This window comes from Anoplopoma fimbria, chromosome 15 (genome assembly GCF_027596085.1).
Source record: "Anoplopoma fimbria isolate UVic2021 breed Golden Eagle Sablefish chromosome 15, Afim_UVic_2022, whole genome shotgun sequence".
NCBI lineage: Eukaryota > Metazoa > Chordata > Actinopteri > Perciformes > Anoplopomatidae > Anoplopoma > Anoplopoma fimbria.
Genome location: NC_072463.1, coordinates 6,906,783 through 6,933,371, shown reverse-complemented (window position 1 = coordinate 6,933,371; position 26,589 = coordinate 6,906,783). Strand labels below are relative to the sequence as shown.

Sequence of the window (26,589 nt, the reverse complement as noted above, 5' to 3'; positions counted from 1 at the left end):
GTAAAATCTATGTACTGTACACATAACAGTGAAGTGAAAAGCTGGAGAGATGACTCATAAAGTCCTTTATGTACAGGGTGAATAATAAAGATAAGAGAACATACTGTTCTGGTATACCATAAATTAAATTGCATTAATAGTAATATATATATATATTATTCATCTTCATTTGCAAGGTTTCTGAGCTGAGTTATTAACAAGCTGCCGTCTTAGCAGTAACCGTTGCATGCTCTGTTGTTTGATGTGCCACAGAATGATCGAGGAGGGCAGTAAACGGGGCAAGGCCATGGTGGAGAAGAGACAGCTCTTCATGGAAATGAGTGAGTGGAGTCGACTGAGAGAAATCTCTTTTCACTATTCATACTCAGCGGCGGCTCATGTAATTCTTTGACCGGCTCGAAGTTGCGCAGGAGATGTGTGTTCCCTCACACGTACAGCATAATTCCTCCCACACAGAGACAGTGATAGTGTTTAAATGGTCCTCCTGTAAGCCTGATTGTGTTTGGACTTTCATTTGAGTTTATTAAAGTGGACAGGCGTAGCATTAATTTGACTTTTTGTTTTGCAGGAGCTCAAAACTTCGATGTAATCAGACTGTCGACTTACAGGACGGCCTGCAAACTCCGGTTTGTGCAGAAGAGATGCAACCGTAAGAGCATAAAGATTTTCCTTCTCATTTCACCGCGAGACAAGGAGAAACATCTGTTCCAACATGTAAACAGACGCAGCTATATCCAAATCTGTCTGTCCGTCCCCTCACAGTTCATCTGGTGGACGTCTGGAACATGATCGAAGCCTTTCGTGACAACGGGCTCAACACGTTGGACCACAACGCTGAGATCAACGTGTCGCGGCTGGAGACCATCCTGTCTTCGATCTACTACCAGCTCAACAAGCGTCTGCCCACCACCCACCAGATCAATGTGGAGCAGTCCATCGGGCTGCTGCTCAACTTCATGGTGGCCACCTACGACAGGTACGGGCCAGCTGGATCAGTGCAGAGGAGTGAAACACTGGTGGTGATCACTGGAATCACTTATTCTGGTGTTTTTTGGGTGGTGTTGATGCAGAAGTCACAAAGCGCGGGTTGATTGTTTACAAATGCCTCGGAAGCTGAATAACTCGGAATCACATTTTAGAGCAGTGGTTCCTAACAGAGGTATGTTTACTTGTGATCCTTTGTCACTGGTTGCATACGTCTACTAGTTGTGACTAGTTTAAGATAATATTCAGAGGCCTAAAGAGGTAAACTATTTTAGTTCTGTATTTCACAAGGAAAAAACTAAGATCTGAGAAAAACTGAAATTTGTTTAGCTGATTCTTTTTTCAGTCATCTCGCTACCCCTCAGACAAATATTGCGACCCCTTGTGGGAGTCTTGTGTTTTACCCCTCCAGGTAAAACACACCTTTGCTTAAGTCAGTACATGTAGTTGTTTTGCCACTAAAGCCTTGCCTGGTATGACCAGTAATGTACAGTAATTTATACTTCTGCTGTTCAGAAAAGTTGAAACGTCTCACTTTAATTTTTACTTGAAAAACTGAAGAAATCTGCAAACAGACTGATGCAATTTCATCTAATGTGCTTGTCAATCAATTGATATAAATTAGTCTGTAAAACTATTTAATAAATAATAAAAAATAATGACTTGATGGATAAATGGTGGATACATTATCGTAGCCTATAAAAGCAAAATAGTACTCTTTATGAAGTTTGATTATTTGTACATTATTCATTGATTAAACGGTTCTATTATTCATATTAAGCCTTCAATAACATTTCTTTAAACTAATTAACTAGTGTTTTAACAAATCTGTGGATCTAACAGTGTGAAGATTTACTGCTCTGCTCTTGTTCTTAATGTATAGAACATTAAATATCTTTGGATTTTGGACTGTTGTTCGGAAAAAACAAAACATCTTAAAAAATAATTCTGATGTTTTATAAACTGAATAATAAAACAGTGTATTCTGAATAAAATAATTGTTACACAACATTCTCAGTTTTCCACATAATAAGTTCCAAATAACGTAGTTCTTTCTTTCAAGGAATCTTAGGAAATTGGACGTTGTTAGGAAATTACAGATATAAAGCATTAACATTTTATTTTCCAATATAAATATGTAAATGCTGATTTAAAGCCCTCTCAAAACTGCCAAGAAATTCAATTCTGGTAAGAAAAAATGCTGAATCCATGTGTAGGTGTATGAAGGTAAATTCCCAAGAAATAAATACGCAGCACATGCCTTCAGTGTTTTCAATGGAAGCTCTGGCCCTTGACTTCATTGTACAAACTATTCAGCTAGCAGGTTTTAGGCCTCGGAAATCGAGCCAAAAAGCCGACAAATGTTGGAACAAATACACATCAGCCTGCTTTCTCTATCACACAAGAAAGAAATGTGTGCTCTGTAAAAATAAGTCCCAATCAGCTGAAGTATTCCTGCTGTTGTTTCACTGTATTTCCCTCCTCTCAATGTCAGCTCTGTGTTCAATCCATCCCGGAGCTCAGAGACTTTCTATTGACTGTAAAGCTCTCTCTCATTATTCTACCCTGTGTGCTCAAATTGATTGGCTGCTCGCCTCGTCCGCTCATCGACCCATTCGGTTGGTTCACTTTTATCTGTGAGGCCGCTCTGGTCCCGCTCCGTCATTATTCATGCTGCCGTATCTCTGGGAAACTTTGTGGAAATGACTGTCTGCGATCACAGGAAGCAGTTTTCAGCAGCCATCTGTCCCCGAGGTCCAAACTGAATTAGGCAGAAGAGCTTTCATGTTCTCTGTTACCTCTTCTCGGAAACCAGAGCTAAATGAATCTGAATGGAAGAGCCGGTCTCTCTGCAAGTTGAAGAGAGATTCTAAGGGGACTTGAGGAAAGCCTGACCTGAATTTACCGTGTTAATCTGTGATTTAAAGCTTAGTTCATGATTTTAGACATTTTTACACACGACTACTGGATGCAACATCAAAAATGTAATCATGACATGAGCAATCAAATGTAGTTTGGCACATGCACTGTTGTGTAATATGTTAATCTTGGTGACATTATTTTAGTTTTCATCTCAAATCTTGGCAGAGTTCTCAGGTCAAACGATCATTGCAACGTGACATATTTATCTTTTATTAAAGCAAATCTACTGTATGTAACTTTAAAATTTGACAACTTTATTAAGTGACAGTTGTGGGATAATATGATATGCTAAAACATAGAGTGACAGTAACACAAGTAAAGAACAAAAGCTAATATAAGCAACTAAAATCTACTGGTCTGTTGCGGCAAAACCAGTCAGTGTATTGAATTGAGCAAAGGTGCGATTTATTGCTTATGAATTCAACTTTTCTCCCTTTTTTCTACTTGCAGTGAAAGCCATGGGAAGCTGACCGTTTTCTCTATGAAAGCCATGCTGTCAACAATGTGTGGAGGGAAAATTGTGGACAAACTACGCTGTAAGTACCCTACATTTTCCAAAATCACAAGATATATATGTGAATGAGCTGCTTTTTTTTTTTTTTTTAAATTGGCTTGATTTTCTTAAATCTGATGTCATGGCTTCTTTCATGTAGTTGCTCAAATCAAGCACACGGGGGCGCTGTTGGAACGTGTATGCAGAATGAATTGGCTTTCACTGTGTATATTGAGTTTACAAACTGTGGCTCCACACATTCACAGATATGTCTAAAAGCAATTTTTTGCCCTTTTCTTTTTGCTAAGAATACTAAATCTGACATATACACTCTCTCAGATATTTTCTCACAGATCTCCGACTCAAGTGGAGTCATGATGTTTGCAAAGTTTGATCAGTTTCTCCGGGAGGTGCTGAAACTCCCCACAGCTGTGTTTGAGGGCCCTTCCTTCGGCTACACGGAGCATTCGGTGCGGACGTGCTTCCCTCAGCAGGTATGAGGAGGATAACTCAACACTCTCCCTTCTTCTCAATCTTCTATTAGTTCTCTAATAATACACATCTCGTTTGATACATGTTTGTGTGTGTTTGCATCTAGAAGAAGATTATGCTGAACACGTTTTTGGATGTGTTGATGGCAGATCCTCCCCCTCAATGCCTCGTGTGGCTGCCCCTCATGCACCGACTTGCCAATGTTGAAAATGGTGAGATCTGAACTCTCTGCTATTTATGTTCACACTCTACATCCATAAGGGATTTTCAACATTCATAAAACTACAAACGAATCATAGACATCTGAAACCTGAAAAGGGCCTCAACTATATACTGTTTTTCAGAGGTGCATTTACTAAAGTACTGTACTGTTGTACAATGTTGATGTACTCGAGTATTCCAATTATATGCTACTTTATACTTCTACTCCACTACATTTCAGAGTAGAATATTGTTCTGTTTACTTGAATGTTTATTTATTGACTGGGGTTGTTAGTTACTTTACAGGTTCAGTAACATTTGATTACTTTATAAAATATGATGCTGTGCTGTAGATTATCCAAAAATATATCAAAGGTAATTAATCTCCACCAGCTGTTACATTAAAATGCTGCTTATGTGTTGAATCAAGTACTTTTACTTTAATGCTTTATTACATTTTGCTGTTAATACTTTCATACATTTACTTCTTAAATGTAGGACTTTTACTTGTGGAGTGATATTACTACGTTAAAGTAAAATACACAAGTACCTTTTCCACCATTGCTGTTTTATAAGAGTTCACAAGCCATTAGTTAAGAAACTACTGGTTTAAGCTTATCATATATATGTTTTTATGTAAACTCTTGTACTTCAGACTAAAAGGTTGTGTCAAAAAAGTAACTGTATGCAAATGTTTTTTGTTAGTGAGATAGGAATCAAGCACATATACATAGAGAAAGGTAAAAAATTAAATACAGTAAACAATTAGAGGTATGTAAAATACAAACAACTGAAGATATAAAAGAGCAACTCTTTGTAAGTTAAGATGTTTCAGTCTCGTTTTCTGTTGTTGTCTTTACCGCCCAGTCTTCCATCCGGTGGAATGTTCATATTGCCGGAGCGAGAGCATGATGGGTTTCAGGTACCGGTGCCAGCAGTGCCATGGCTACCAGCTCTGCCAGAGCTGCTTCTGGCGTGGCCATGCCAATGGTCCCCATAGCAACCAGCACCAGATGAAGGAGCACTCATCTTGGGTAAGGTTAAAGCCCTGATCACTCTCAACTTTACATCCTTTTTCAAATTAATCCCAAAGTCAATATCTCTGTGAGAGTGTGCAATCATTTTACAACATGGCAGACTGTCCGGTCAGAGCGATCCAAGACGGGGTTTTATGAGGTTTTATTTGAGCAAATTAAGTTGTATTGAATGAATTTGCCTTGTTGTCTCATTCCCCCAAAGCTTGATCATTATGTTATAATTCTTAGAGAAGTCCAAAGGCACTGGATCCCAAATCCAATTCCCCTCCCACACGGTTTTTGCAGATGAGAGAATGACTCAGGACTTGAATTGCATGCCTGAGTGCATAAAACACAAGACACTGTTTATGATATGTAAACAGTGAGGCTTAGGTGGATGAATCTGTTCCTGAGGATTTCTCACTTTTATGACAAATTGGTGTAAATGATGTCTATGAAACACATGTTGGACGTTGTTTACGGCATTTTATTCATTTGGTTTCTGGTGCTGAAAACCATCCACCACACTTCTGATTTGCTGGCAGTATAACTGGCCATTTCCCTTTGTTGTGACAGAAAAAATGGCTGCTCATAAAGGAGCAGGACCTTTGTTGTGTCTGCTAGTGCACTTTATCTATTCTTCACCTTAGTCTGTCCATATTATAATGTTAATTTGCACTATATAAAGGCAAGCAAATTTTATTTCTTTAACATATTTTATACTAAGAAAACTCAATTTGATATATATTAAACAGTTGCTGTTTTTTCCTAAATGATGGCACATGCTTCACTGATCATGGTGCCCCAAGGAACTGCTACCCCATCATACCTTAAACATTAATCAGTTTGTGTTTTTTTATTTTTTTTTATTGAAATGTGAAATACAAAAAGAAGAGATTTAACCAGCCTACAAAGAATGACATTCTGGAGAGTTTGGTCCTTTTTTTGCATGACAACGGTCAGATGTAAATACACTGAATTTGGTTATCAGTGAACTACGATAAATAGAGTCACAGCATCATCTATCAGAAAAATCTATCAATAAAAGGTATGGTATGTTTATACCCCATTTATGTCACATTAGAGTTACAGTACTTGTAACTGCCAATTTCAAACTATTAGGTAACATTGATCTAAATATCCAAGTTGAAATTATGAATTTGTAAAGTTCTAGTATATTCAACTTGGGGCTCAATAAAAATGGACGTTCCTGAAAAGATAATTAAACCCAAAATTGTATTTTTAACCAACTCACAACAAACCTTTACAACTGTCATCAGTTGTTCTTATGACATAATCACAAAGGTAGCAGATACAAGCACTTAACTAAAAATTCATAAACTACTGCTGATCCACAAATTTGGCACCGTAAACAAACTGTTGACCCAGTTATGTAAATTACTTCTGAAGCAGCTTAAAACTGTTTCTACTATTCCAACCCAATTATACAACACACAAGGCGGAGCTCAACATTAACTTTTAGAAGTGGTTGCCTCGCCGGCTACCAGGCTTCAGCTTTAGGTTGACGAAACTGAAAATATGGTTGCCATTTTTAGTCACCTTAAATTTTGAAATAATCAAGATACTATGTAGTTATAAGTCAGCTAAATAGTGAGAATGTTATATAAAAGTCTAAAAGTTTAAGTTCAATAACCAAACTAAATTCCATGTGGTTTCTGTTTGAGCTGATACTTTACAGAATTTGAACCTTATGTGATAACGTGTCGACCTTCTATTCATGGTATAAAAAAATACCAGTAGTGCAGCTGTTGTCATGTTCTTCACACATCCTTCAAATATGAATCCAGCAAGTCACTGGTTGCTTTTTCATTTGTTCTCTTCATCCTTCAGCACTTATGTTTTTGATTGTGGGTCCCTCAAGTGACGCCAACACAAGCTACTCTCTCATTTCTCTTTTCGGAGATGACCTTGACAGCTAAACCCACTCCCCGATACGGCTGAAGGGACTTGGGTTTACATATTGTTGTTTGCTTTTTTGTTAAAAAGTTGCTGCCACTGATTACAAACAATGGCCAAAAATCGAAGTATATAAGTAAATCTAAAGTATTTTTCAAAATGGTTGCCAATGGAAACCTGGCCACTGTTACTGTCGAGCCCTGCAGATACCTGACAGATTCTTTGTTTGTCCTGCCCTCCTTTACAGAAGTCTCCGGCCAAAAAGCTGAGCCACGCAATCAGTAAATCTCTCGGCTGCGTCCCCATCGGAGAGCCGCCACATCCTGTGTTCCCCGAGCAGGCTGAGAGACCGCAGGAGCTCACCCACACTGTGTAAGTGCCATTCCCCAAAGCATTTGTTGCCACTGGCTGTGTCATTAATGAGGGGAACCCAACTGATTTGTTGATTAACCCTCACAGCAAGGCCCAGTGTGCTCATGATGTATAGCCTGCTCTTGTCATGTAACTGCCTCCATCTTTCCATTTCCTGTCACTACATGACTGATAGGAGTGCCATCTCGCTAAAATGTCAAGCCCGTGATTATTTGCTAACGTAGGAATGGTGATGTATGACGCAGGCTCAGCCACTGCTGCCTCTAACAGCGAGGGCTTCCTCATCAGTCTGTTGGCAATGAAAATGGGGACGATGGTATAAATCTCACACTCCAGGCTTTGAGGCTCCTGGAAGTCATTATAGGAAATGCATTATATTCTGCCGCTGTCTTAAACCCTGCACACTCATTTACATTTCAGTTGAAAAATAGAACAGTTACCATAATCAATTGAGGAACGTCCGCGGAAGTCCACATAGCTAAGGCCACTTCATATTTTTCTCATCATTTTTACGCCAAAACGCTTTTGTCCTCCACCAGAAACCAAATCAAATAATGTTTCATGTTTAAAAAGTGATTTATGATTTAGCTTGTTTCATGGCATTAACAGGATCACAAGAAAATCTCTGAACTTACTTTCAACATTTCTCATGGCACATTCCATAACAAAATCTTCATATTCATATTCCAGTCACGACCTTAAATCTAAGCTGTCTGTATATGGTTTTGCCGCTGGCAAGTGTCAGTGAGTAATTGATAGTGAGCTACATCATTGGGGAGAAACCAGCTCACTGAAAGCCGAGAAAAACAGACACAACCTAAAATACATCCACATGATTTCCTGTTTTACTGCGTGAAAGATACCATCATCTTTAAATCATCACATCCAGGCTCTGCCCACTGGTGGGAGGATTTTTCTGCATTGTGCCCAAACTTATGCATTTAAGATGAAGTCTATATTTGCATAAATTTACAATTCATCACAGCGTGGAGGATCAACTGTCGACCTGCATGTTTTCCTCCAATGAGGCGATTGGATTTATCTGCACTGTATCGGCTGAGTAGCATGAAATTACATCAAACAAAGTAGATTAAAATACATATTTGTGGCTAAATGTAGTTGGGTAGGAATTCAAGGAATTGTTGTTGTTGTTATGTATTCCTTTCAGGTTTAAATGGACAAAGTGAATTCTCATGCTCTTGTCGATGGCATTTCAAGGATGGTGGCATTGTATGGATGTTTGTTCACTGACTTTTAGGATAATGGGTGTGCCTGAGACGTTTGAATGTCTTTCTGTCTCCATTGTGTTGTCAAAGTTCCTGTCTTTGATGAGAAAAATGTCTATTTTTGGTTCCAGAAGCATTTCTGTTTTTTATTTGTGTGTGGTGATGAAGTAGCGGCTCTCATCAACCGGGCCATGAAAAGATGTTTCCTAAACCTGACAGCCATTCCAAAAATGTATTCATCGGTGACTGACGTTCTCAATTTTGGCTCAGATTTAATGCTTCCATATTTAACTGTGCACGTCTTTGAACTGCAGAACACATTTTATTGGAGAGTCTATAAAAGTCTATTTTGTGCACACATTGGTGAGAATATCCAGATCATTATTATCTTGGAATATGGCACATCATTTGAGATTGAGGATAAAGGCTGAGAAGAACCTCTAAAGCTCACTATTAACATGTTATATCTTGTTTGTTTAATCCACAAAAGAAATGTGGAGACTCCAGGAAGTCAGTGCAAAAGAACCAACATAATACCACAAACTATGTTTTTACGTGTAGACATGACCACGCTGTCTTGACACACTTTTAGAGATGGCGGGCAGGTAGATTTTTTCAGCTCCAGAAAGAACCATCTTAGTTGTTTCCCCCTGTCTCCAGTCTTTATGCTAAGCTACGCTAACAAGCTGCTGTCTGTATCTTCATATCTAACTGATAGAGCCGTGATATGAGTCGAGAACAGTCTCTAATGGAATAATTTTCCCTTGTTAACGGTCGATTTCATAGAAACTACGGATGAATACAGTAAATGTACGCATACCGTTCTAGTGATGATTCCCCTGTTGGCTACAGAAATCTTCCCAAAAACTGGATCTCTCCAATAATTAGTCACAGGAAAACTGCCAAGCCTCAAATTCTATTCTGAAGTGACATCATTTTATTGATGATTCATAGAAGAGAGAGATGTACTCTTGATATTCTAAAACTAGTGCAGCTAGTTGCCGATCCTGATGTATGTTGTCTGTGAAAAGTTGATGTTTTTGTTGTGAACGAGGAGACATCCCACAGCGTCGTCTCTCAGGTGTGTGAGTGTGTGTGTTTGTATGTGTGTGTGAGGCTGAAGAAGCCACTGTGAGTGAGTAATAATGGCAGAATCAGGGTAGAGCGTCAGGTTTGATCAAAACCCCAAACTGAGCGGACATGCGTCTCCCAGTTGTCCGAACCGCTCGCATCCTCTACAGACAAAGTGAATCTATCCTGAAACTGTTTTTAAAATATTTACTGGCATCTGAGAGCAAAGACTAACAGCGAGCTGAGCTGTGGATTTTTTCCCCTCCTCTCAAACTGTCAACGAGATTCTTGCGGATTTGTGTTTTGGAGAGGAGTTGTAGGTTTAGGATGCACCGTCTGTCTCAGGAACTATAAATCTAACATACGGCTTCTTACCTGCATACTTATCGCTGATTCTGCCAAAAGACTTTAAGCACATAAATAGTCTAAGAGTCGAAAAATAGACATCTTATCATACTTTGCATTAATGTGGAACACACGCTTTAGTGTTGAGGTCTCTGTGCCATGTTTAATATTTTGCAATTTTCCACACTATATAATCCCTTTTAGATTTTTAAAATGCCTTCCTCTGTTTTGAACATCTTTTTTTATACTCTCCGGGTCAAATTCCATCAGTGTCATTAAAATGGAGAGAACAGGCATGAAATTCACTTTTCTGTGAGCGTGATCCATTTGGGATTCTTATAGCCGAGGCATCGGGGAAATAGGAGCACCTTTTGCCAGCAGGAGAGTATGCTTCATGTTTGTGTATTATTTTTAGCCATCTGAGAGCAACTGAAGGCAGCCATGCATCCGTTGTTTGTCAGAAGTAAGGTGAATATGTGTGTATGAAGCCTCACCAGACTTCATTTCCCGCTGTACTCCTGCCAACTGCCAAGTGCAAGTAAAGGGTAGCACATTGTCATTCAGTGCACGCAGGTAGCACGACGCTTAGCGCATTGCAGACTTTGATCTTTTTAGTGCCTAAATGTTGTGTTAACTCACTCCGGTTTGACCTCTGAGGCACCGGCTGAATTACTGGACTGTATGTCCTTAATCAGCATTTCTTCACTCGGTCAACCGCGGTCATTGATGTGAATGAATTAGGACGTCTGCGAGGATGAATCCAAATCTTAGAGGAAAATGAAATACTTTTACGTAAGAAGAAAGCCCTACAGTTCCACAGGAGTGATATTGGTGAGCTGGAAAAGGGCTGATGATTATTTATAGAAGGAAAGCTGTGAAGAGCTTTGACTTATGTAACTCGCTGAAGGTAAAAGGTAGAGTCAAGATGTTTAAAATGCAATTATAGTTTGGATAGCATGAGGCCAGTTTGTTTCTCTGTCAGGGATGTGAGTAGATTGGTGCTTTTTTTTTTTGTTTGAAGTTGCAACTGAGGTATTTTTTAGCAAGTGGCATTTCCCTAATTTGCAGTGTGTGTTCATGTGTTAGAGAGGCGAAAAGACGGAGTCAGAGCAGAGAGCTTCAGAGAGGAGAGAGAGAGAGAGAGGGAGAGCATGTGAGATACAGAGAGAGAAATCCACGTCGTCATGAAGTCACGTGACCGCCGAGTTTCCTTGGAGACAGCAGCAGTGTAGTACATTGAGATGCTCGCTTGCTCAGTTGAGGGCAGATTAGGCATCTGGAAACAGCAGCAGCAGTTGGATGTATTTTGCCAGCCGGGCAGGTGCTTTCTCTCCTCACAGAGGTAAGTGTGATGCCCCGTGTCTCCTCTTCTGTCTGCAGCCTCAGGGGGAATTATTGTAGAATAATGAGCGTTAAATGAGAGCTAAACATTTAACTTGGTAGTATTTGTGTAAACAGTCCGTCTGTGAAGGAGACTAGGAGGCAGCATGGGCAGGTTTGAGGTTTAACAGTTTTTTCCTGTTATATTTTTGCTTGAAACATCAGATTTAGCAGGATTGTGTTATAATATATAAAGTAGTTATGCAGGACCGTCTATGGATGGATCTGTTAGGCTAGTCCTGAGGGAAATTTGAATGTATGAACCAATAAATAATTACGTGTCTTTAAAAAGAAACAGGCTTAACCCCCACGAGCATCCACATTAATGCAGGGAATATCTACTTTAACAAATTATTTGAATACAATTAATGATCCAGAAATAATGCAGCTTCTCTTGCTCTTATTTTTGGAAGCACAATAATATAAAGAGAAGAAGAGCGTGTGTGCTGTTGAGGCACTTTGTGGCACCGAGGCAGACAAATGCTCTGTGTCTTGTGCTGATAACAGTATTCTGCACAATGTGGATATAAATAGTTGGATTTTGGCAAAAAAAAAAAAAAAAAGCTGATTGGACAAATAAGCTTATCGGGACACCATGCTGTTCAGTGCTTTTTTGCCTTTAATGTGATAATGAGTGCTTTGAATAAAACAAGTCGGTTTCAATAGAATCAAATCAAACAACAGAGCGCTACTATGTGCAGACGGAGGAGATGCTACTACAGAGGCATGGAAATCAAGTGCAATTTTCTGTGGCGGGTGAAGTGTGAAGCGGGGAGCACCTGAGCGATAATTTTGATCCGTTAATGAGACTCTGTGGTCCGAGGGGTTTCGGGCTCCGATGAGCTCACAGGGGCCACCGATGCAGCCGCCAGATGGACCCCATCGCTTTGTTTACGCTCACAAATTACCTCCCACAATGTCACCTTTCCTTGTTTTTCACCGTCTTCCAGTTTAATTAGTTTCCTTGTCTGCTGTTGTTGCTCTTGCTCGTGTTAATTAGGTTGAAGCTAATAGCCCTAAAAACATTTAAAAATCCCCGGAAAAGTCAATTATTTCGTTAACTCAAGAACAACATTTTGTGCACCACCTTCAGTGTAGTTTATAATGATCTTCCCCTGCCTCCCCCTCTTACTCGCTTTTGTACAGTTGGATTAAATTAAAGTCAGGATCGCTGATTCATGATTACTAATAAAATGCAAATGCCCTCCACCCCATTCCCTGGTGACGAGCACCACGGGCCTCTGCAGTGTAGCATTAAAGACCTCTAATCTTGTCTTTTAGTCAGCCGAAACCAGCGGCCAACAACATGAACGACACAATGCTCATGTCCTCTGGGACACCTACTCCTACCAAAAGGTAAGCACCACCAGGCATAACGCACAATGTCTTTTTAAAGATATGATTCTGTTCATTCCACAGAATTAGCTAATGTATTCTTGAAAGATGACAAAACGTCACGTTGAGTTACACACATGCAAATATAAATTATTTTAATCCCACAGAATTCACTCAGAATAGGTGATTCTCTCTCATCGGTGGAAGTCAGACTACAGATGTTATTTGTTTCCTCACACTTGACACACATTTTTTGCATTCGAGCAGCATGCCCTTGTGAGTGTATTGTTAGAGAAAAATTTGTTACGCTGTCATGAGGAATATGTGAGCACTCCTACTTAAAGGGGTTGATTTGACAAATAGATTATGATAGAATTGGAGCCTCATCATGTAAACAGAGAGCGGACGAGAGCCCCGTGAAAGCAGCCTAATTGTCCTCTCGTTTTCAGCCTCTCTCAGTTAAAGGCCACCTCTATTATTATTTACTCCCATTGGTAATGAACCATTGTGGTTATGAATGATAATGGAGAGCACTTTGAGGCGGCTTTAATGGATGTGCACTCTGTCCAGCAACTCTGTGCAGGGTGAATTTTTCCCTTTGTGGACAGTATCTCTCTCTCACATCTTCCCGGCAATTTATGTTTGCAAGATGAGACTGCTCAGGGACTCAGGACTTCCCACGGCACATTAGAAGGGACGGGACGTCACTGTCTGGTGTCCAGAAAGACAATAGACACTGTTTTAGATCTGGTGTTTGATCGGAATCCAGACAAAGACTTTGGTAGAGAATTCAGAAAGAGCTTGAATGAAGTCTGTGGCTGTTTTTTCCCCCACTTGTGCTCTTCTGGGCCGGGATATCATACGGTACTACCAAGGACCCAGACAGCTTAAGGGCAGCATGTACACTGCAAAAAATCTCCATCACTGCAAGACTGAACCTTGAAATGTGTATTAAAGGGCTAAGGTCGTGGCGACACTCCCTTACTTCTCTCTGTCACATTACAAGTATCATTATCTAACCTTGCTGTGAGATCTCCTATCTGTGTTTAGAATAACGGGATGCTAACAATCGATACCAGATTAAGTTTCCTGCAGAGATGAACATTTTGTGCAGTGCAGTCTCGTCTCAGAGGGCTGACAGTATCGAGATTAGAGCGCGTTTGAAGGAAGCTGACAAGATAGGGACACCCGAGGCGGTAAATGACGCCTTGCATCCAGACCCGTGGAGGTCAGCGGAAGATGTCACGTGTCGCAGCATGTACAAGAGCGAGGCGACGCTCTCCTGAGGTTTGTTTCACTGTGGCAGAAATCAAGGAGCCTGATAACCTTTGTCTTGACATTTTGCTCTGTGAGTCAGAGCAGCTTTGGGTAGATGTCATACACCGAGGATGCTGTTGCCTCGGGGGGCATAACAACTACAAAGCTGCCATATTTAGGGCAGAAATTGCGCATTAAGCCACCGTGACGCTTCCAAAATAGGTTGTGTTGAGAGTCAGCGTGGATACCGGTAGATAAGATGTTGAATGAGGAGGGAGGGAGCAGACTTCACTTAGGTTTTGGTTGCAGGGAACAGAAGGCCAGCTCCTAGCAGCCTCTCTCTCTGTCACATTTGGTTTGTAAATATTAATCTATTATTATAATTACCCCGGCACCGGTCTGCCTGCTTCCACATGAAGGGCCTATGAGTCAAAGATGCTGCTGCTGAATAATGCAAAGCTCCTTGTGGCTCTGCCTCAGTTCAAGAGCACCCAAACTGAAAAAAGCAGCACTGGTGTTTTCCCCGTTTGTTGACCCTTTCAGATTCAGAGGAAAATACAAAAACACATTCATGACAGTGTGTTGTCAGCGCATAGTCAAAACTGAATGCGCTCTGTTTGAGAAGCTGTGGGTGTTGTGCTTCCAGCCTCCATCACAGTCTGCTCTCTGATACTGTCTGCTCTGCTGACATGGCATCTGCTCCCTCCCACCTCTCTCTCTCTCTCTCTCTCTCTCGCTCTCTCTCTCAGAGACAATCGCTCACCACCAGCTCGTCCTCCAAGGGCAAACCGCAATTTATTACCTGTTAGTCATGCAGAACCACGGCGGCAGAAGATAAAATTAAAAAAGGAAAAAGGAAAATGCCGTCTTGAGCTTGATGAGTTTTAATTCAGAGTTAACTGAGAATTGTGTGTCAGGATGCTTCATTAACTGTGTGACACATGCTTAATACTAAAAAACTTTATATTAAAACAATTAGTAGCGAGTATACTAACTTTGGCCATACATCTAAACCAATTTGATAACAAAATATGCTAAATACCTCAAAGGGATCGAGCTGTGCTTTGCAATGATTCAATATTAACATGTATTGATTTTCAGTGGAATTGTATTAAAATGAAAGTCAAATATTTTATTACTATTTAACAGAATTCTGCCTTCAAAATGAATGACTCCAAGCTGATTCTAGTGAGAAGCTGACAAAATGAGTTTTGGTTGACATACAGTAGTACATAATCATGTAACAAAGTTGAATTGAACATTCATTTAATTACTTTTAATGTGATTTTGCTTACATTTGGTAACACTTTACTTTAAGTCGCCCCGTTTAGCATTAATACAAGGTGAAAATAATAATTTTAAATTTATGAATGAAGCTCATTGGAATCATTTTCATGTATGGTAACATAAGGCCAGAGATTGCGATATCCAAAGCAGCCGATAAGGCAAATCAGGTCTGCAAACAGTTATATCTAAAGATTAAATATTTAAAAGATATGAGAAATGTAAGAAGAACTGTCGAGCTTCGATGATATTGCTAGATGATTATCTGTCATTGTTAATAAGACAGTCCATCCAACTTTGAAATACAGAGTTATGATAAACAAGTATGAAATATGTCTTCAGATTGGATAAAAAATTCTGGAAATATATTCCAACCACATTGCCTCGCCTTATTAATAAGTAAACATCCCATCCATCAGGAAATCTGCAGGGAAAATTTAGGAACAAGATGCATCATCTCTCCAGATGTTCAACAGATTTGAATCTCTCAACCTCTAAAAGTTTTGACATTCAGTTTTATCACCATCAGGCCGATCAGAACACAATGTTTAAAAAGTATAATCTGTCACGTTTGTGACCAAAATAGGACCAGTGGTGTCTGAGATATTGTGTGTGAGTAAAAAAAGAAGAAATGTTGGTATTTTCAACTGTGAGACAAAAATAAAAAGTGTCTGGGAAAGATGCCAGTTCAGGAGGGCTTGAAGGCAGTTCATGCATCTTTGTCCAAAACCTGGAACCTGCCAACAGGTGGTGCCAGGAAACTCCCTGATCCCACATCTAGACATGCAGTCCAGCCAAAAAGACCTCATTGGGTCACAGCGTGTCCTGGGCCGACCCGAGCAGCTCCCTTATGTGTGTTAATGTATTACTTTCATTTAGGAAGAAACCTCAGGCTAGGTGTAAGCTTAAGCCTGAGGATGCGAGTAAATCATTTAGATAGTGTCCCAGTTTGTAAGACATTTCCTGACAGTCTAGTGCAGACCAACTGAATGTGTTTTTTTTTTTTAAATCAGGTGACACTATCTTGAAAGAAGTCGAATGATCCGCAGAGTATTTTAAGATATCATCACTGGAGCCTTGAAAGGAACGCGTTTCAGGAGCTGGAGCAGCTAAAATGATCTCATCACACGGGCAGCTTCTATTTTTATCTGCTTTGAGAAAGATAAGATTTCAGTTCTAGCGCGGATCAAAAGGCTGGTTTTGCAGCGTGTTTAGGGCCCTCGGTAGTCAAAGCTGCAGGCTCTCTGTGGTTGTTGATGCAGCGGGTTGGGAGCCAGATTGGGTTTAATGGTCTTAATCATCTCTCACTCTCCAGTCAGAGTTAGACGGAGCCCGGCTCCATTTCAGCTCTCCTTCACTCTTCATTGCAGATCGCCTAGCGAGATGGGACAGCATATGTCCCGTCATCTGTCCACGCCATATGCCACGCCCATGATCATTTAAAGTCTCATGCCTTATTTGACATTTCCAGTCAGTGATGAATTGGCCTGAACGAGCATTGGCACAGTCACAAATGCATTTGGCACGCGGCATTCTCTCATGTCCATCTCACTTCACTGTTACGGCCAATTATGTGTCTATTAACGCTAAGTGTCACATTAAGGTCACCTCGATTATAAAGTTTTACATAATCACTTTGACTCGACAGACTTTGCCTTCCTTCTTACATAAGAGCTTTTCATATTAGGGTCAGTGTTGCTGTATATGTGTGTGATGTGTTTCTCTGTCTGTGACTTTGGGCAGTGTCTTGGAGAGTCCCAGTCGGCTAGATGAAGAGCACCGCCTCATCGCTCGCTACGCTGCACGCCTGGCAGCCGAGGCGGGCAACTCCACAGTGAGTGTCTTGCAGTACGGCCCGTGGTGGGCTTCAGTCAACCCGCATCGCACGTCTAATGTTTTGACAAATTATTGTTAGGCGCTTCACTGGGGCTAGAGAACTTAAATGTTGAAACTGCAGTGTAAAGGCCACTCACACTGTCAAGTTAAACAAGCTAATACTTATTCTCCTGCAGTTTTACTTATTCCACAAGTCATAATTACCTAAAAAATGATTTACTGGGAAAATCTTGTTTTGTAGACACGTTTGGTGATTATGGTGATTGATAACCAACAAAAAAATGTATTAATTTCCTGTGACTGCTTCACAATAAAAGCCACCGCTCTTTGGTGTTTTATTGTGTAATGGCGGCAGCAGGAACTGTTCGGTTTGCTCTTGCTGGAACTTAACACAGCTCTGACATGGGTTAAATGGAGTAGACAGTAAACAGTGAGGCTGATATCAATAAGATGAAATATCCTGGATATAATGCTTTGTTTTCTTGTGAATCCCTCACACCTATGTAAGCAATCTGAATCCAGTGCGGACTCCTTCATTACTAATAGAAACTACTTTATAAAGAGATAATTCATTACATTGATCACCATTAAAGACTCAAAAATGAGGATGATAACTTTGAAGCCTTGGAAACAATAAATATTCATGACTAAATAAGCACCATCAAGGAATCCTTCATAAAAAGTAGAAGCTTGTGTACATACGAATTACAGGAGAGAAGTTAACTACGACTCCAAAGGAACAGTTTGCTAATTCAGTACATGTTCATGTTGGGTTACTTTGGGTTTGTTTGGATTTGTGCTTTGCATCCCTTTATATAGAGAGATAGAGGGAAGCTGTGTTGAGCTGTAATGGCTCCCTGTTTATGCAGAAACGTAATACGCCTCCAGCAGAGAGTCATTACTGCTCACCGCTGTCAAAAGGTATCGTTTTTGTCATCCCACCGTTGTTAATGCCATTCTATGCTAATTTTGTTTTTCAGCAACAATGTCCTCCAACAGATCTGGGTTTCAACTTTGATGCCAACAAGCAACAGAGACAGCTGATTGCAGAGCTGGAGAACAAAAACAGGTAAAATGAACTATTCTCACATCAGTTATTTATTATTATTTATTTTAAACTAATCATTACTATTTTACTGATGGGTTGGCTGTGGTGTAAAGTAACTAAGTATTATTAGTTAAATGAACTATTAGCTTGAGTATTGTGTTAGAATATAGTTTCTAGGTACCTGTGCTTTACTTAAGTATTATTATGCCACTTTATTCTTCTATTATATTCTTGGAAAAACGTGTTGTACTTTTTTACGTAACAAAATTTATCTGACAACTATAATTACTAGTTACTTTGCAGATTTCGATTATTTATGCAAAGCATATGATAATCTTGTAAAATGATGCACTGTGACAAATTTAAACAACTAAGCATTAGATAGAATAGTTAGAGGAATAGATTGACATTTTGTGGGACTACGCTTTCTTGCCGAGAGTAAGATGAAATGATAGAAACCACATCCAGTTAATATGAAGTTGGTTAGCTTCACTTAGTTTAAAGACTGGTATTGTGAAAACGGCTAGCCTGGCTCTGCCCAAAGGCAACGAAATCTGCTTCCTGGCACCCCTGAAGCCGTTCATTAAATGGTTAAATCTTGATTGTTTAACCAGCAACAAAAATCTAAAGTGTTCAAACTAAAAATTGTGGTTTCATTTGCCAGATTTTTTTTTTTTTTTGCAGTAAATTCCCAAAATGTTGGACTTTACTTAATGACTATGAAAGCAGTTATCATGCATGAGTAGTACTTTTCCTTTGTTACTGTAAGTACATTTTATATAATACTTATATACTATTACACAAGAAAAATGTAGAATGCAGGAATTTTACTTCATTAGATTACTACTTCAATTTTAACATATAGGATTTAGGGGGATCTATGGACAGAAATGGAATATCATATTCATTATTATGATTTCATTAGTGTTCTCATTGTTTTAGATAGCTTAATGTTCATATGGAGCCCACACACTGGTCCTCTAAGTAAAGAATCTTCGGCTGTTCACTTAACATATTGATTAACTCATTCAGGGAGATCCTCCAGGAGATCCAGCGGCTGCGTTTGGAGCACGAGCAGGCCTCTCAGCCGACCCCAGAAAAAGCTCAGCAAAACCCCACGCTGCTTACTGAACTGCGGCTCCTCAGGTATTATTCCAGCTAACGCATGTGTCCCTCGTACTAGAGCATCTTCCTCCCAACAACAGGAAGAAATAGCCATATATTGAGCAAATCAAGAAGTATAACCACTTCAGGGTTGTTGCATTAATATAGGCTGGACTCATTCTTCAAGAAGAAATAATGTCCGGCTAATTCAGGAGGGTGTTTTTGAATTAGCTTCAGAAGCAATGTGTGCATTTGTCATGCTGGCAGGACGCTGAGACCCTTGGGTTCAGTTCTTGGAATAGACTCACCCTGAGAGGACGCGTTAACAGCTCTTGTTGTGCTGAATGACTCCTTGTTTGTCCGGCCTGACCTAAATAATGAATCAGCAGTCAGGTCAACAGACGTGGCAACGATTTAAATTTAACATTAATCTGATGTTTTATAACACACTTCAATGCTGGGCTATTGCAGTTAAAGCAGAACTAGAGATGTGTTTGAAATCTACCTTCTCACTCTAATGTTAGAGGATTGTTGGATGTACAGAAATCAAATTATAGGTTGTTTTAAAACATAGTAATACAACTATTTGTTTATATCACTGGAGGATTCATTTATTCCATATATTATTTCTCCCAGTTTAACGCAAACGTCTCTAGAAACATTTGCCAGCTCACTGAGCCTGTTTGTGATGCAGGTTTTATACCAGGACATTAATCACAGACTGTGCACAGACCTGGGATACAGAACAGAGCAGAGGTGTTCACGGTCTGCAGATGTTTTGGAGCTTGTTTTTTTGGAGGACGACTCAGATCAGTCAGATATGCAAAATGCAGTTACTCATTGTGAACACCAGAGGGTGATAACAAGCAAGAATCCGCAACTAAAAAACATGGCCAGACTTTTACAGGGGTCTCAAACTTTAAGTTACCTCGGGGAAGGTACGGTTCACTATAGTAAATAAGACTTTTGTTGGTGACAAATATTTATGTTGAAGCTACAGTAGATGCAGCATGCCATGGTTATATGTGTGTGTGTGTGTGTGTGTGTGTGTGTGTGTGTGTGTGTGTGTGTGTGTGTGTGTGTGTGTGTGTGTGGGGGGGGCAAGCTCATTTTTATGCTCCAATATTGCTGCCTGTCTGAATAAAAGTATGTGTTAACTGTAAAACTGAAAGTGTAAGAAAAATCCCAGTGGGGGACTTTTTTGGGGGCCAGATTTAATAGTAAATTAAACAGAATTAGGCCTTTATAACATGGTCATGTGGGCCAAATATGCCAACATGACAATTAAGGTATTTGTATCTGTGTCACAGTGAAAAATAGTCAAATATAGTACAGTGGCATGATGCACATGCCATATGACTCTACATACATATATGCATCATGCACTGCTTTGTCTGATCCTCGACTTATTGCCCCCCTAAGGTAAATCTGAACCCCCTCTCACACATCTGTACGGGTATCTGGGAAAATCTACAGGAAAAACATGCATTTGCTTTATTGCTTCGTTAAAGAGATAAGAAAGAGATAATAATAATATCCAAGTTGCACTTCCTCCCAATTGTGTTTTAATGTTTATAAAAACTCTGTCCTTCTGCTGCAGACACAGGAAGGACGAGCTGGAGAGGCGCATGTCGGCCCTGCAGGAGAGCAGACGGGAGCTGATGGTGCAGCTGGAGGGACTCATGAGGCTGCTAAAGGTAAGACCATCACCCGTTTCTAGAAGAACTAGGTGTGATATGAAAGGCCTCTCAATCTGTATTAATATCCTAGGATGGTGCGTAAACACTAAGCCACTGTCCTGAATTAAAATAGCATTTTAAAGGTTTATCACTGCTATTCCAGTTTGTGATGATGATTCGGTTTTAAAGCTTTGGTGGTGTTTGTTTGATTAAATGAGATGTTGGCATGTTTTCATTCTTTAAAAGCCAAGACAATGCGTCGTATGGTGCATGCAGAAACCTCTTTCTTCTTCTTCTTCCTCTTCTTCTGCTGCTTTAATTCTGTTGCTCTCACTCTTCTTGCTCTCTCTCACTGCTTACCTTTGCTGGCTGATAGGATGAGGAGCAGAAGCAGGCTGTAAGTTGCCTTTAATTCAGTTTGCAAGGCTAAAATACCTAGCTCTAGTCTCAGCACTCAGTTTAATGCTGCTATACTCTTCCTTCACACAGATGTGATTGGAGGAAGTTTTCATAATAGGTTTTTAAGAAGGAAGATAATAGGATTCCACTATCTAACTGGGTTACACTGATCTAGTCCTCTTATCCAGGCTGCTCCACCACTTCCTCGGTAGCACCGTTGAGGAGCAAAACTACAGACTACCACACAGTCTTTAAAATCAGTTTTATCAGGTCCTTAGTCCAAACGAGTTGCGAGAACTGTGTTTTTTTAGGACCAAGTATGAAGGACCTGTTCCTTTCATCTGCACTAACAACCTCCCCTTCTAATGTGACTGCAGTCTGGCTGGCCATCTGCTGCCTGGCTCCGAGCCAACGACCCGGGGCTGCACCAGTCCCAGAGAAACACAGTGATCCTTTCTCTGAGAGATATATCACTCGTCTCAGTGCAGGCCCCACACATGGTCCTCATTACCCCCTCAATGCAGTAAAGGTGCACTATAGACACACAAGGGTGTAGACCAGCCAGTATAGGGATTTCCAGAAGTTTTTTTTGCCTTTAAACCATTGTTTTTGTTTGTTCTCCTTTAAAGAATTAGGTTATTTTGGTCACATCTGTGTCTGTGTTTGTTTTAATAAAAGGTCATCTTTTCCCAAAAGCTGCAAGCTGTGACTGCAATACGGTGTCTTCCGTTGAAATGCAGTTGTTCCAGAATTGGATTTGTTATATTAAGGGATTAATTGGATCCTTCTTTCGATCAGAAGCTCCGATTCACTAAAGGCTTGCAGATGGATGAATATCTAGTATGTCATGAAAATATCCAAATAGGCCATGTTATTGGTCAACAACAAACCAGCAAAAAGAGGCCTGGTAACATTTGTTAGCTCGTCTTTTTGCACCTATCGTGGTTAAATACGTAAAAATAATTTCTGATGCAAATCAAAACCGTGCCAAACTCAAAACATGTTTTAAGACCAAGTTCCCCAAATTATTGTGAGAACTTTTAAAAGGTTATGAAAAAGGGCATATTGTCCTTATTTATTATTGGATGATTAAATTTGGGATTAAATAATAGTTAAGCATTTAGGGAGATTTCTTGCAGAGTGAGACCTGACAGTACCTTAAATATGACGCTATGTTGGTTAGCATAGCTTAGCATAAAGACTGGAAACGGGGAAACAGTTAGCCTGGCTCCGTCCAAGTGTAACAAAATCTGCAAACAACCTCTAAATCTCACTAGTTTACATGTTATATCTCCGTAGAAATCCAAAAAGTGTAAAAACGAAAACTGTGGTTCCATATAGACACGAAAGAGGTTTCAATCCTCTCATCTTACGTTTGACAAGAAAGAAAATAAGCATTTTTCCCGAAAGTGAAACGACTACTCACTGTACAGCACATACAAAATCTAAAAGTTACATTTTTTTGCTGATGATACTGTAACCATCATGGGTGTTTGTATGTTGCAGTCCCAGTCTGGAAGCTCCCCTCATTCCTCCCCCAGTCACGGAGCGGGCTGCTCCATGCCCATGCCCATACGCTCCACCTCGGCTGGGTCCACACCGACTCACACACCGCAGGACTGCCTGGCAGGGGTGGGAGGGGACGTGCTTGAGGCCTTCGCTCAGGGTGAGTGTGCACCAACACCCAAAACAAAAAAACATTCCTTATAAAGCTCAAGCATGATCTACTACTTCCCACTATAATTCTACCATCAGGATATGCACTTTAGCTGCCTTTGCTAGTTACACTTTCACATTACTACACTGCAAGGCTAGAAACTGCATGTGTTTTTAATTTGATTTTAAAATGTCTCTGTTTTCTAGGTGTACCTAGAAATCTTCGGAATGATCTATTAGTTGCTGCTGACTCAATCACAAACACCATGTCATCACTGGTGAAAGAGCTCCACTCAGGTTTGTGGAAATTAAAAATACCTTTTTTGGGGGATTTACAAAGCTATTTATTGGTTTCTGTTTCACAATCTGGTTTATAAACCCGCCTAGAACTATTTTTTTTCCAGAAATGTTACGTTATTACTGAGATATCTTACTCCGCATTTTTGTTGTTCTCACACGTTCTTCTGATATGTTTCCCTCTATATTTTTGAGTTTTTACAAAGCGACCAAAAACATTGTCACTGAAATCTCAGGTTTTGTTTTTAAAGTTGATGACGTGGGAGTGGAAGAAGAGACAAACATGAGGAACGGTGGGGACAGAGGTAAGTCCAAGTTTACGCCGATAGTTTCCTACTTTAATCTCTCAGAGCCAGTTTAATTATATAGTCATACTATCAACAGTATGCGACTCAAAACCAGAATGCAGAATTGTTCAGCATAAAGATAAGCCAAAACATAAACAGTGCTCCCTTCCTTTATTCAGCTGAAGCAGTATGAACAACAAAAAGTAGGCGTTATAATAAATGTATATGATTTTATGCATATATAACGTAGTATAGTAGTTAAGAATAAGAAGCTGTGGTGGTAATCATTTTATTAAGATCAGAAGTTACTTAACCTGTTATTTCAAGATATGAAAGAAGCTTTCTACTGATGATGGGTTAATTGTTAATTATCGAGGAAACAAGCTTGTTTCCAAAAATACAACAGCTGGTTATTTTCCCTCGTTAACAGGATATGTATCTTCTTTTCAAAAGAAAATTAAAAGCCATTTTAAAGTGTTAATTATCCCATTATCTCCAAAAAAACAATGTTTTGTTGCGATAACGAGATAATTAACACGCCATCACGAAAAAACAACCTGTTGTTAATGTATCTTGGGAAACAACAGCTTGTTTTCTCAAGATAATTAACCCACTGTTAAAGAAAAGGCTCCTGAGATAAGGGGATAATTAACCTATGATGTCAAGATAATTAAATTAAATCAAATGAATGCAACCACGACCGTTGTTGCCTTCCGTATATAATATTTTTATAGTTGCCTGACGTACATTTATTTCCTGCAACTGAACAGAAAGTAGTTGGTGTTAATTATGAAGGCAGTTGTTGGAATGGAAGAGTTGGCTAGACCTTTATCAACCAATAAAATACTTACAACCCTCCATCTAAAGTAGCAAGGTACCATGGCACAGTGCCACACACTCATTTATACTGTTTTTTTTACAAATTAATTCAGACTTTGCAGGCTGTCAGCAGCTCTAAATATGCTCTTCTGTGTGTGTTTCCAGGCACATTGAGAGTACAGAAGCACTGAGGACAAGCTAACACCATTCAACCCTGTAAGGACAAACAGTCATCAACTGGAAAGCATCAGTAACAACAACAACAACAACAACCCCTGGCATTAGCACGTAGAGTAATGCATGCTGTAATCTAACAGGATTTCACTATGTGAAAAAAAACCGTCTCTTCACACCTTGCAGGTAGCAAGATGTGTGTAATTAGCGAGTGTGTGTGTTGTCCTGTAAACAAAAGCTGCTGTAATTAATTAATGATTTCCCTCATGACTGCTAAGGAATGGCTTGTTGTGCTTTCTCCCCCAAACTGTTCCATTGCAGCAGATCATTCTGTATATAAAATACTGTAAACACATGACCACGGGAACGCCCCGAAATTAAGCTGACGACATGTTCCCTGTTAGTGACTTTGTATGATTGGCGCTAGTATTTTTCTTTTGTTTTATTTATTTATTTTTAATTACTTTTGCATGAAGTTGCACTCATGGATTTTGGATGTAGGTACTGTACCATGCTATGCCAGCTCTCTGTGGGTTTATGAAGAAGTGTCTTGTCTCAGACTTCACTCCGAGTGTGTTTACTTTCACATTCATAATAATATACATTCATATATTTGTTGAAAATTCTTTGAAGTTTGTAAACGCAATATTCTGGATATGCTAAAGTTTCAGTTAATAATAGATTGACATTTTGGGAAATACACACATTTTGTATACTTGCTGTTAGATGAGATCGATACCATTCTCATATTTATGTTATGCTGGACTCTTAAAAATGGTTAGTTTAGCATAAAGACTGGAAATAGGGAAAACAGCTAGCCTGGCTCAGTTGTAACATAAAAAGTGACTTCTTTGAGCCTTGCCGTCATCGTTGCTAAGTCTGCTAAGAATACAGGACATCACAGCGCTCGGCTTGTTTGCTTTCTCACTGAGGGTCAGACGTAACTGTATGTTAAACATGAAGCTTCCACCAGTAGCCAAACAGGGGAAACAGCTAGCTTTGCTCCATCCAAAGGGAGGCAAAAATACACCTACCAGCCCTCTGAAGTTCACTAATTAACATTTATATCTTAGTTCAAACTGTACAAAGAAGGAAGTGTAAAAACAACATGTTGTAGTTTTACTGTATGCTAGATGCTGGCCCTTTTCCTTGCTGAGCACAGTGACTTCCCTAAGTCTTGTTTTACAGTGAGTTTTTTTTTCCACAGATTAAACAAAAGAGTTAAAGCCAGGCTAGCTCTTTCCCCCTGTTTCCAGTCTTTATGCTAAGCTAAGCTTTGGCTGCTGGGTGTAGCTTCATACTTAACTACACACATGAGAGTGGTAGCCATCTAATTGTCTAACTTTTGGCAAGAGTGTAAACACGCTTCCACACAAAATCTTAGACTATTCCTTTATTCATTAAAAAAATGAAAATTAGTTGCCGCTCTAGTCGGGAGACAGCTATGTTTCCATGATAATACAGTACCAGTCAAAAGTTTGGACACACCTTCTCATTCAATGGTTTTTCTTTATTTTTATTTTTTTCTACATTGTAGATTAATATTGAAGACATCCAAACTATGAAGGAACACATATGGAATTATGTGGTAAACAAACAAATGCTCAACAAACCAGAATATGTTTTATATTTTAGATTCTTCAAAGTAGTTGAATGAGAAGGTGTGTCCAAACTTTTGACTGGTACTGTATTATTACTATGAATGTGTGCAGGGATAGCTGTTATTACAGTAGGAAGACGCACATGAACAACGGTTCCCTGTTCAGACGGGAACCAGGAACGATAGCTGGCATCCAGAATACTGCGTGCTTGCACACACACACACACACACACACACACACACACACACACACACACTGCTACTGCGCTCTCAGTGAGCCGTCCTTGCAAATAAGAGGGCTGTGTGATGAAGCGAAACCAAGGGGCTACTACATAAAAACAAAAATGAGCCGAGTCGTTTTTTCCTCCCCGTTAAAACTTAACTGAATACACCT

The 26,589-nt window shown here is 39.8% G+C and overlaps 1 protein-coding gene across 1 annotated transcript; it reads left to right on the top strand.

Annotated features, from left to right (window-relative positions):
* Window positions 1–253: 253 nt before the first annotated feature.
* On the top strand, window positions 254–24,620 carry dtnbb (dystrobrevin, beta b). Its single transcript, XM_054614403.1, has 18 exons — window positions 254–320; window positions 569–649; window positions 763–976; window positions 3,358–3,443; window positions 3,740–3,894; window positions 3,999–4,104; window positions 4,961–5,127; window positions 7,274–7,398; window positions 12,702–12,776; window positions 17,040–17,130; window positions 18,113–18,201; window positions 19,213–19,326; window positions 20,885–20,981; window positions 21,340–21,360; window positions 22,869–23,028; window positions 23,226–23,315; window positions 23,567–23,620; window positions 24,587–24,620. Exons 1-18 carry the CDS (start codon window positions 254–256, stop codon window positions 24,610–24,612), a joined length of 1,818 nt encoding a protein of 605 aa, XP_054470378.1. The 3' UTR covers window positions 24,613–24,620.
* Window positions 24,621–26,589: the final 1,969 nt, after the last annotated feature.